Consider the following 12,046-nt stretch of genomic DNA (forward strand, 5'->3'; position numbering starts at 1 on the left):
TTTCGGATTCACGATGACGCGTGTGGTTTCGGTCATCTTATCAAATGAATCTCGTGTAGTTCGGATTCATGGTGACTCGTGTAGTTCGGTCATCTTATTGAGGTAGTAATCTCGTGTGGTTTCGGATTACTAAGGCTCGTGTAGTTCGGCCAACCTCGATGTTGTGAAGATAGTAATCTCGTGTGGTTCGGATTACTAAGGCTCGTGTAGTTCGGCCAATCTTCATTGTGATATTTGGTTCTCGGTATGGGGTTAAGGTGTTAACCTTGTTCGTTTATATTGTTATATATATTAATGTATTGTTGTGTTGTAGCTAACCCTCCGGGTGTAGCCATTTGGAGATGTTCACTTTGTCGTTGGTGGACTCATATTTGTTGTTGTACCTTTAGCTTGATGCTTAGAGATTGTACGGTATGCTTAGTGTAGTTGCTTTATATTTGGATGCTACGGTATGCGGTATTTGTTTGTGTGGCGTATTCATTTTATACATATATATGTATGTAGTATATTATCATTCACTAAGCGTTAGCTTACCCTCTCGTTGTTGACTCTTTTTATAGATTGCATGCGGATGGTGGCTCGGGTAAGCGCGGGGATTAGAGGACTTGCATAGTTTGCGTAGAAGGCGTGCTTTTGGATTTGTTAGGATTGGGTAGTGTATCCCCAATCGCCATGCTCGGCTTTGTTTTGTATTAAGAGTTTTATGGTCTAAAATTGTATTTTTATACTTAAAGGGTAATTTGGGCACGTGTGGGCCCCACTTTGTAAAACTCGCTCAAACCTTAGTTATGTGCTAGTTTTACATATATTAATGTACGGTTAAAAGCGTTTTGGCTAAATGTGTCGGGAACTAGTCAAACATTTTCGTTAAATTGACTTCCGGGGACAGCGGGCTGTCCAGGTGATTTGGCGCGCCGCGCGCCCACCTGGCGCGCCGCGCGGATGAACTGCACCAGAAAATTTTTTTTTTATGTTGTAAAAATTAACGGGGTTTTGACGTGGTTTGGTTTGGGTTGTTACAACATAATTCAATGGTGGCAAATATCACGTCCACATAATTCATTGGTGGCAATTATCACGTCCACATAATTCATTCGAGGAATGTTTTAATTGTGTCTATCCCGTAAAACATTTCTAAAAGCATTTCATGTATTCGCAGTTCAAAATATATTTCAAAAATATTTAATAAAGCAGTTGTAAAAACAGAGCATGTATTCTCAGTCCCAAAAATATAAAGAGTAAAAGGGAGCAAATGAACTCACGATACGATATTTTGTAGTAAAAATATGCATACGACGGAACTGAACAAAGCAGGGTTGATCTCGGATTCACGAACCTCAAGGAAGTAGTCCTAAAAAAATGCCCAAGTCCGGATTTGAACCCGCGACGTCCCGTTAACCCGATAATACAACATTCCAAACCAACCGCTCTGCTCGATCATTTCTATTTTATTTTGCAGCCTAATTCTACATAACCTTATTTCTGTTTTCCCTCTTCTTCTTCTTCCTAACATTATCATCATTTTCAATCGCATTTATTTTTATCATCATAAACGTTATTATCTTCACGATATCACTATCAATATCATTAAAGTGTTATCATCAACCCATAACATTATCATCTATCATCTCCTAATCTTATCATCATCTTAACCTCAAGCTATCTTACTCGTCCTTAATATAATCGTGACCTATCATAATATTAGCATATCATGCTCATCATCATCACGTCATCTTCAATCCATATCATTAAATTTCTTATTATCTAAACTGTAATATGGGTGTATACTACTAGTCCACACGAAATCAATTTGACCCAACAACCAATAGCAATAATCGGCCCAAGTTTGTAGAATCATTAAAGGATTAAATGATCCATTAATTAGTTAGCCCAAGAATACAATCTTAAGAGCTCAAAATAAGGCAGTCCATCAAGGAAACTATTTATAGCAGTAGCCCACAACATCATGTTTTTGTGTTTTCGCTGGATAGAGGAAGTGCAGCAAACGGCTGCCTTTGCAGCTGACTTCGTAGGAAAAAAAAATAGAATGGCAGATAGTCATCAGCCATCTTGTCTCCAACATAATCAATTCGTAGTCCGACGATCTACTTCAAAACCAACGATTCAAAAACCCAACCAAAAATATATTTAATCTCGGCCCCCTTTTTTTTATTCAACAATACTTAATTAAGTATAATACTTTACTAATATCATTTAATAACAAGAACCACATTAAGTGGATGTCAATTCCTTCGGCCCATCATGTTTCACACGCAATTAGAGTACCCCACAGCAAAAAAAAATTAGTCGACATTTGCTTTACTTAATAGCAATCAACCATGATCTCTCTTTTTTATTTTTTTTTTATTTTTATATGACATGATAATGCATGTGGGCCGAGACTTTTGAAAAAGGTAATCCAACATCCCTTGTTAATTAGTATACGCATGCCATGTTCTTCTTTAAACAACTCAATATAGTTGTGGTGGTGGGGTTCATTCGGCCCCAAAATAATATTGATAAGATAGTGCACCGAATGATTTAAAATAAAAAAAAGGCTGTGAGTGGAAATTGATAATTAAACAGCTCCGTAAATTGGTAGTCACTTTCCTTGTGGGTTCTAGTCGATATATATTTTAAGGAAACGGCTTTTTGAAAAGAAATATATATGGTGAATTGGATTCACACGTTTTTCCTTGGATCAGATGAAAACAATAGCATACGGAGTAAAAATAAAAAGAAATCACATGGTTCTCATTATATATAACTCATCTTGTGCCATCAGGTTTCACCCTCATATTGCAAGTTCACTATATCATTATCATTATCATTATCATTATCATTCTAATTCTATTTTAATAGGAACAATAGCGAAGTAGAAGAAACTTATTTGGTGTTTTGGGTATGTGGTTGTGCGAGCAAAACAGAAAAGATTTCAAGCAGTAGCAGTAAATTTGTGGGGGTTTGCGAAGGTACAAGGTTGTTGTATTTGGTCTTGGGTTCATTTGACAGGAATCATCATCAAAAGTAATATTGTTTCGTCCAAGTTAACAATTGACTTCATGGGTTGATCGAATAACATGGGTGACGGTTTGGTGTTGTAGTGGTGGTGATTGTTTAATGGTTGGCGAACCATGTTTGCTCGTGGTGGTTGACATGATGGTGGCGTGTTTGTGATTCAAAAGGAAATAGAAAACGAAAAGAAAAATACCAAGTTGATGGTGTGGTTGTGGTGCTCCATGGAGACGAAACAGATAGCAACAAGCGGTTGGTGTTCTGATGAGTATAACTCAGTGGTGGAAGAACCCTAGCTGATAAATTCTTGATCAGAAGACAAATTAGAGGTTTCAAGATTTTCCGGCGGTTTCAGCGGCGGACGACGGTGGCCGGTGGGAATCTTTAGAGGTGGAAGTGGTGGTTGAGCAACTCGAAGAATCACCTTACTTATACGTAGCTCTTCGTGCTGATAACGTGTTATAATTTAGTAGTTTATAACTACTTGTAATACCTATTTTGAAGAAATGTGAAAGAAGAAAGAAGATACTAGATTTTTATTCAAGAATGGTGTACATACGGATTACAATCGATAACATACTTATAGTACAATAATTCACTGTGCAGTTAGGTGGAACAGTAATATCCGTGATCCACCAAATATATTGATTCACCAAATTTTACTTTATCAAAAGTGTCGGCCACTACACTATGGCACTTGACTTATAACATTAATATAATTATAGTTTCTTGTTTTGCTCTCTGTATTATAACCCCTCCTCATCATTTGTTTTGTAGTATTATATACTTTGTAAATAGCCTTAGTTCTATTCTAATTGTAAATAAAATTATAGCTTCTTGCTTAAAATCTTTTTTTTTTACAAGAGTTTATTAATTATTAGTTTGTGCAATCAGTGTGTATGATGTCTAGATCCGCCACTGAGTGGAGCGTTTTGTCTTAAAAAACGCAGAAAAATGGATTGTAGCAGGTGAGGTGCTGCGATGTGGTTTAATTTAATTAATTTATTTACCTATTTATTGTTTGATTAGTCTTTTATCGATTGATGAAAGCTCATGTTTATAAAAGTTTAGTTTTTTTGGGAGAAAAAAAAGAATTATCATGGAAACAAATATTGAAGGAATAGTAGATAGTAGCTATAAAATCATTCTTCACAACCATTCAAAACGATATTTACCATGTTCTATGTTACTTTATTTTTCTTTATAATTCTTTGATATCAAAATTAGGGATGACAAAATGGGCGGGTCGAATGAAACACAAACCGAATCAAATTATCCATAAGCAATTTGCAAGTTCCTTCCGAAATCAAAGATTTCTGGTTCAATTACAGCCCTAAAGAAGAACCTTAATAAAAGAATCTTTGGTTCTACAACACGAGTCCTAATAACAGAGATCAACATACATCAAATCCTGCATGCCCCTACAATGAAACTTAAAGTACAGCAACACAGAACATTTAACCAATCAAATGCTTAGGGATCGGAGTAAAAGCGTCGTTCTTCTATCTATGGAGTCGCACAAGTGAGGATGTGCGACTTAAATTTCTCTAGCTCGTTGATAACCTCATCTTGTGGCCTATGGATCAAATCAATCATCCTCCATATCTGCATAGTCGGTCATAAAGAAGGTTTGAACGTATGATTAATCTATAGTACCCTTTTTAAACTTAATTACAATTAGGGAGAATAAAAAATTAATAACATAGTTCTTGTAATAAACTACTAATCCTACCTGGAGAGTTCCACCGCCACCCGTGCTTTCACCATCGTCAGATACGCTCACAATAGTCCATGGATCATGTGAGTTCCAGTGAAAATCGACCACCTTATCCCTGAAATCATAAGTAAGATGAACCTTAGTTACTTCAGCTGTACAATATGGGTGAGTCAATAGGCCAAACATCTCCCCAAGTGTTGACACCGTTTACTCCCTCCTAAATCATAATAACTTCATAGGATAAAAGGTTACTACGGAGTACTTTATTGATATATAGTTATATAGTTATTGTGTATTCATACTACATGCAGTATTTACGCGTAAAATTAAAAGGAAAAAAAAGTGGACAAGAAAACTTTTGCAGGTCAGCCCAATCTGAGCTGTTTTAAACTATAAACCCATTACCCAAACAGCCCAAATCATCTAAATCAGATATTCAAAAAAATAAGCAAGTTTGTACCTGTGCCCAGAGTGACGGAACAAAAGTCCAGGTGCAAACTTCGAGGCCGGACCCGAACGTTCACCAACCTGACGATAAACAAAACTGCTTAAATCACGTGCAAATGAACAACTGTGCAAACGACGAAGAACAAACAAAAGCATGCAAAACAAAATTTTAAACATGGATACAGATTTCATATACTCTCAAGACCTCAGAATATTTCAGAAAGAGACATTGATTTTTAAAACATTAAGTTGCTGGTATTAAACATAGACTGCCAAAAAAAAAAAAATTTGAAAATCTACAAGATGACCTAAAGTAAAACACAGTGATGCTATGAACGTAATATACAGCTTCCCACCTTATTGTTATCCCAGATGTTCAACACACCATCCTCGGCCGAACTTCCAAAAATAGACGATTTGTCAGGAGACCACTGAAATATTATTTATTATTTAACTCCATCAATCAATAAGCATTAATGAATAATCCAGTATCATATAAAGTGCTTTGCAAGTCGTAAAAAAAAACATCATTACCTGTACGCAAAGAACAGCTGCGCTGTGGTTCTTAAATATGTGTACGGGTGATCCAACGCCATTAGAAGTCAGACTTCGACGATCAAACAAGCGAACGGTGTTATCAGCCGATCTGAAAAACATGATTGAAATTTAATCTACGGGGCACATAATTTATTTAATTTATTCCCTATCTTAATTCTATATAATTTAATAATTTATTTATTTTCCAATTCATTTTATTCTATTAAAAATCAAAAACCTTAAGCCGTATTCAATAAAAACGCAGCAAGGGCAAATATATGTGATATTTACCCCGTCAAAATGAAATTTTCATCAATGGGATTCCAATCAACACAGTGGAGATCAGCATCATGAGCTTTCTCGACCTGCAAAGTATCATAAAGTAAACTTAATTTATTATTTATTTAAAATAAAAAATGCAGTGTGAAAGGGAAGAAAAAAAGTTAACCGCGCAAGTCTTTGATCAAGCATGAACTTATTGAAACCCAATAAAAAAATACATGTGAAAATCACCTTGACAACTGGGGAAAACCCGGTTCTCGCATCCCATAGAATAAGACAAGAATCATCACCAACACTACAAAACTCTTGCGCACTTCACCACATTGATAACAAAATTTAAACAAATTTCCAGTTAGCAAATATAGGTCATACAATAAACAAACTGTATAGAAAACAATCACTACAGTCTCCTTTTTTTATTATTCTTTTTTGTTTGTAAAATAACATTTTCTTTTGCCATGATTAAGAGATTTAGTGCCGCTAAAAAAATGATTAAGAGATATAGTTAATTATACCCATCTATTGTAGACGTGGACGATAAACTTGGGACGAGGGAGTGTAGTTGTAGTCATGTTAAATATAATAAAATCAACTTTTGTGAATTCTAAATAGATAAGATTATGTTCACATCAATACATCATAAAGACGGTGTAAGATACCTAGACGGGCAGAATTGTACATCCTCAACAGTATCCTGATGCCCTTGAAAGACGCCTCTTGCTTGAACTTTAGGGCTCTCGGTAGGTTTATCATCAGCCTTTGGGCTTTTACCACCATTAGATCCTGCAGCGGAATCTGTTGCCAGAGTCGATATATGATCATGAATACTCCACAACACAACTGACTTGTCCTTGCCTGTCACATCAAAGGGAAAAAAATGATATCCGTTATTTAGCGGCTAAAGATATTATTATTCTTATATATCTGCAATAAAAACAAGTAGCTAAACAGAACAAAATGTTGTTGCAAAGCATCACCTCCAGAGAGTACAAAGGGTTCACTTTGGCACATAGCAAGTGCAAATTCAGCATTTTCTTGGTGACCCGTCAATATCTGTAACATAACGTTATATGAACCCGGTTAAGGCCATGTACATCTGAGTAAAAATATCTTCCCAGGTAGGCTGAACAAGGAAATACTTATCCCTTTACACGTTTAATTATATGAACCCACATGACTAATGATATCAACAAATCCACATCAAAATACATATGCATTCAAAAGGAATATAACGCCAAAATATGAAGGAAAGATACAAATATGAACAAAAGAAGCACGTAATCATGTAAAAATGCACAGATAGAAGACGGGCACACCAGATCAGGGTGGGACTCTGTGGCTCCCAGGACAGCATGTCGATTGGGCTGAGCTTCAACATCCCAGATAAGTACCTGGTTCAAAAAAGAGTGAAAAATAAAGTCAAATTCATTCATTTATTCATCTTATTATGACATAATTTAAACATGGAAATTATATGCATACATCAGGACTGTCGGTGTGTGTGGCTACTATTTTGCTGTTCTGAGGAAGCTCTCTGATGCGATTCACCTTCACACATATAAGCAAATGAAAAAAAAAAAACATTATCTTGATTAATAAAAATTACAGTAGATACAGAAAATGTAAAGAGGATACCTAAATGGGCATTTTATAAGTCTATAGTTACAAAGAACATTATTAAATAAGAGAGAATATAGTGAAAGGTAGATTAGATTGCTATGATAATTACCTCACCAGGATGAATAATGGTTTTGAACTTCTTTACAAAGGGAGATCGTGCTTCTTCATTGAACTACATCACCATCTCACATTAATTAATTGAAAAATAACAAACGTTACTAGGTTAGTAACCCAAGCTAGGTGCTCATATAGTGCAACATTAATTTCGAGTCACAACAGCCGCACCTGTGCAATATGTTCAGCAGCTGCAACTCTTGGTTTAACAATTTCACAATTTGCTATAACAAGTGTGTTTGGAACGCTCCCATCAGTCTGTTAGAACAAATGCCGATTAAATCAGTTATCCGGAAAAGAACTTAATACACCACATGCCTTTAAACTAACCATATTACAAAAGAACTTCATTCACCTGTTCTGAAAGATAGAGTCGTTGGCGATTTTTGTAAGTAGCTTGTTCTAGCAGTGGTCCCCATCTATCAAAATATATAATGCAAGTAATGCAAACTAATGTGAGTAACATTTAGGTTAACACAATTCACATCACACTCATTTATAGTCAAATTGGTACCAACTTACATTTCAACGTTAATGTGTGTGTGTGTGTGTGCGTGTGTGTGTGGGGGGGGGGGGGGGGGGGTGGGGTGGGGGGGGGGGGGGGGGGGGGGGAAGGTGCCAAACTTTACTAAATTTCTCATTTCAGATAAGACGACTTTTTGTCAATTTAATGTATTTAAGTTTACATCAAATACAGATCTTTTTCATCAATTTAAAAGTTGAGACTTTTTTGTCAATGTCAGCAATTTTCGGTGCAATGATGTTGAAAGGTAATTAAAAGTCATTCTCTAATTAATTCTTCATAGTAAAATAAAAGGAAATGTAGTGAAAACCCTCAAAAATACATTCTTTTTGTGCCATGATGCTTCAAAAAAAAAAGAAAAATATTAATAAAAAACAACTTAGATATCTTCAATTGACTATAAACTTACTGCAATTGCATACCCCAAATGAGAATATTAGTAATGTTTGATACTTTCTTGTGCCATTTACCCTAAAATGGTAAGCATACTTCAATATATGAAACCCCAAACAGCCCTAAATCATCCCCAATCTCTCAGGAAAAAAAAAAAAAAAAAAAAAAACATCAGTAAAAATACAAACTTTAGTAAAACCCTAATGGTGACAACTAAATTAGTAACAAGTAGCGTTTAGGAAGTTGATTAATTTCAAGGAGTAATACAATTAACAAGTTACTCAGTTGAAACATTAAGTAAACATGACATTAACATACTTACCCTTATAATTAATTAATTAATGCATATATATAAAGTAAGGAAATAAGAGGAAAATGGAAACCCTAAAAAAAGGGGTTGCGGTGGTGGTAGAGTGAGTGGACCTGCAAGAAAGTGAAGGCCAAAGAAGGTTGTGGTTAGCGAGCCAATCGTAGAGAATTGGGACCAAAGACTTCCATTGTGTGTAACGCTCGTTCACTGATGATGCCTCACTTCCTCCTTTTCCACCTCGATCCTTCTTCATTCTCTCTCTTTTTGATTCTGTTTCAAACCTTTTTTCCACTCAACCTCTTTGTGACTGACTGTTTTATGAGTGTTTGTGAAACTATTTATTTATTTATTTAACTTTAATGAACCTTTTTTTTTCTTTTTTTTCTTTTTTCACATGTTTGTATCTTTTATTATTTGCTTTTCAACTATTACGCGTACGGTGCTGAGGTTTGATTCTCACTTCAAACAGTGAGTTTTCAACCTTTAATAATACCACTAACATTAATGCGATTTGGTAAGGTCTCTAAGGGGTTTTCTTCGATGGTAATATCAACATCATCGCGACTTAAATTTTCTCTTAACGCGTATGTGGATGACAAATGAAAACATTTGATTTCGATATCGCCGTTAAAATAAATATGACTCATTTATACATAATACTTTTTTCTCACATATTATTCAATATATAAAGTATCAATTTGATCGATTTGATTTCATAATAGCCTATAAATATTTACTTAGATGTATATCTTATATTTAATATTTAATATGCATATAATTTTAAACCTTTAATTTTAGTTAAATTTTCTTTTCCGTCTATTTTAAAAAAACAAAATAAAATATTAAATTTTTTTCGATACTAATTTTTTTTCTTTATATTTCTTTTACCTTCATTTCAACTCGATAATACATATAAGCTATAGTTTATTTCTTTTCTTTTCGTTCTTATTAAAGGTTACACTGTTGTTATTTTCTTCTATAACGACCCGTCCAAATCCACCTGGATGAAGTCATCAACATCTGATCTCATTGCGAGGTACTGACCTCTATATGATACGTTTTGTAAACATTATTTTCATTTTAAAAGACAAACTCATTTCAAAATATAACCATTCTATACAAATGATATATGTTTCCCATAATATGAATGACTAATCTGCCATTTACTTAATAACAGTCTTTTTGAAACTCGACGACTTGAATGCAACGTCTTTTGAAATATGTCATGAACGACTCCATGTAATATCTTTAAAATGAGCAAATGCACAGCGAAAGATTTCTTTAATACCTGAGAATAAACATGCTTAAAAGTGTCAACCAAAAGGTTGATGAGTTCATGGGTTTATCATAAACAATAAAATTCAGTAATTTTGATAGACCACAAGGTTTAAATATGCATGGCACAAATGAGTCCGTATCCTATACCCACCTGTAATGTTACCTTGCGATTTTTAAATACAGTACACCTATCTCGTATACGAAACCATTTTTCATAAATCTTAATAACCGTACACATATCTCGTGTACAAAATAACATACACATAACCTGTGTATAAAAATCACTCTCTATATATAACCTTGCTTGGTAACCGACCTTATCATATAATGCGCATAAAGAATATCCCCAAAACATACAGGCATATAGCAATCAGTATGATAAATACAGAACCTCTCGTCTGTTTAATATAAACCTCGAAGTACTAAAGCAGTTCAAATTCTCTGATTGGAGCTGGTCAGTGCCCGTAGATCTACCTTTAGGATTCGCGTCAATTAGGATGTCATTCCCTAATTCTTAGATTACCAAGCTATAAAAATCAGGGGAAATATTCGGTATAATAACCTACAGAACCTCTCGTCTGTATAATAATTCATTCGAGGAATGTTTTGCTTGTGTCTATCTCGTCAAACATTTATAAATGGGTTTCATGTATTCTCAGCCCAAAAATATATATTGCAAAAGCATTTAGCAAAAAGGGATCAAATGAAACTCACGATACGATATTTTGTAGTAAAAAAATGCATACGACGGAACTGAACAATGCAGGGTTGACCTCGGATTCACGAACCTATATCATTTATATATATATATATATATATATATATATATATATTAACACATATATTTGTAATCGAACAAATTTATATATTATATCTTAAAATATATAATATATATTTAATTTGTATATATATTTAAAATAATTAATATTTATATAGTTTTATATATATATATGTGATTAGTATTATATTAAAAATCAATAATTTGTTATATGTAAATATTTATACAAATAATGGTAATATGTTTAATATATAATTATTATAAGTATATTTTTATATACATAATATTTATTTGTTATAATAATAATAATAATAATAATAATAATAATAATAATAATAATAATAATAATAATAATAATAATAATGATATTAATAATTCATATATTAATTTTTAATTTTAATCATTTTTATAATACTTATAGTAATAATAATAATTAATCATAATAACCATAATAATAATAATGGTAATAATAATAATAATAATAATAATAATAATAATATTAATGATAATAATAAAAATAATAATGATAATGATAATAATAAAAATGCTACCTTCATTTAAAGGCTTTCAAAAAAAAAATAATGCCACTACCCGGCCTCGAACCCGCGACCTCTCGTTAACCCGACACCACTCCTAACCATTTGGTCTAACTTTTTTTTCTGAAATTATTATCACTCCAATTATATATAACCTGTTTTATTTCTGTTTCTCCTTCTTCTTTAATTTAATTATTTTCACAGAACACATTTTGTTTCATCATCATCTTACGTTATCCCTGTTACCATCAATCTACCATTTACAGCGAATCATCATCTTAGACCTTCATGTACTATTCGTCATCTTCTCCGAGAACATCATCATCATACACTATACTCTAACAGTCCCTCATCATTTATTAACTTCCATAATCGTCTTCGGTAAAAATAGTAACAGTAATGAATTTTCGTGAGTTGTTTGTCTTCGTTTCAAATACAGAAACAAGCGGTAGAAGCCTGGTTTCAATGGTGGATTGTGGTTTTCACTTCGAACATA

At 33.5% G+C, this 12,046-nt stretch overlaps 1 protein-coding gene across 2 annotated transcripts; it reads right to left on the reverse strand.

Moving 5' to 3' along the window:
• Window positions 1–4,262: 4,262 nt before the first annotated feature.
• LOC139892715 (WD-40 repeat-containing protein MSI4-like) lies at window positions 4,263–9,254 on the reverse strand. Of its 2 annotated transcripts, none has more exons than XM_071875831.1 (15): window positions 9,072–9,254; window positions 8,088–8,151; window positions 7,904–7,990; window positions 7,728–7,790; window positions 7,481–7,546; window positions 7,315–7,389; window positions 6,976–7,051; window positions 6,658–6,853; window positions 6,230–6,311; window positions 6,008–6,081; window positions 5,714–5,825; window positions 5,536–5,610; window positions 5,193–5,260; window positions 4,748–4,847; window positions 4,263–4,620 (listed from the first exon to the last, which is right to left on the reverse strand). In XM_071875831.1, the coding sequence occupies exons 1-15, from the start codon at window positions 9,209–9,211 to the stop codon at window positions 4,522–4,524; spliced, it is 1,377 nt and encodes a 458-aa protein (XP_071731932.1). In that variant the 5' UTR covers window positions 9,212–9,254; the 3' UTR covers window positions 4,263–4,521. The 2 variants fall into 2 exon arrangements, with proteins under 2 accessions (XP_071731932.1, XP_071731933.1); XM_071875832.1 differs by lacking the exon at window positions 9,072–9,254 and adding an exon at window positions 8,665–8,728.
• Between the last annotated feature and the right edge of the window lie 2,792 nt (window positions 9,255–12,046).

This window comes from Rutidosis leptorrhynchoides, chromosome 2 (genome assembly GCF_046630445.1).
Source record: "Rutidosis leptorrhynchoides isolate AG116_Rl617_1_P2 chromosome 2, CSIRO_AGI_Rlap_v1, whole genome shotgun sequence".
Taxonomy (NCBI): Eukaryota; Viridiplantae; Streptophyta; class Magnoliopsida; order Asterales; family Asteraceae; genus Rutidosis; species Rutidosis leptorrhynchoides.

Excerpts from the sequence above, each read along its gene's own strand:
- LOC139892715 (XM_071875831.1), bottom strand. The coding sequence starts at position 9,211 with ATGAAGAAGGATCGAGGTGGAAAAGGAGGAAGTGAGGCATCATCAGTG. Across the intron at positions 6,854-6,975 it reads ACCCTTTGTACTCTCTGGAG|GCAAGGACAAGTCAGTTGTG; the intron begins GTGATGCTTTGC and ends TTGATGTGACAG. Across the intron at positions 5,611-5,713 it reads CAGCTGTTCTTTGCGTACAG|TGGTCTCCTGACAAATCGTC; the intron begins GTAATGATGTTT and ends ATAATATTTCAG.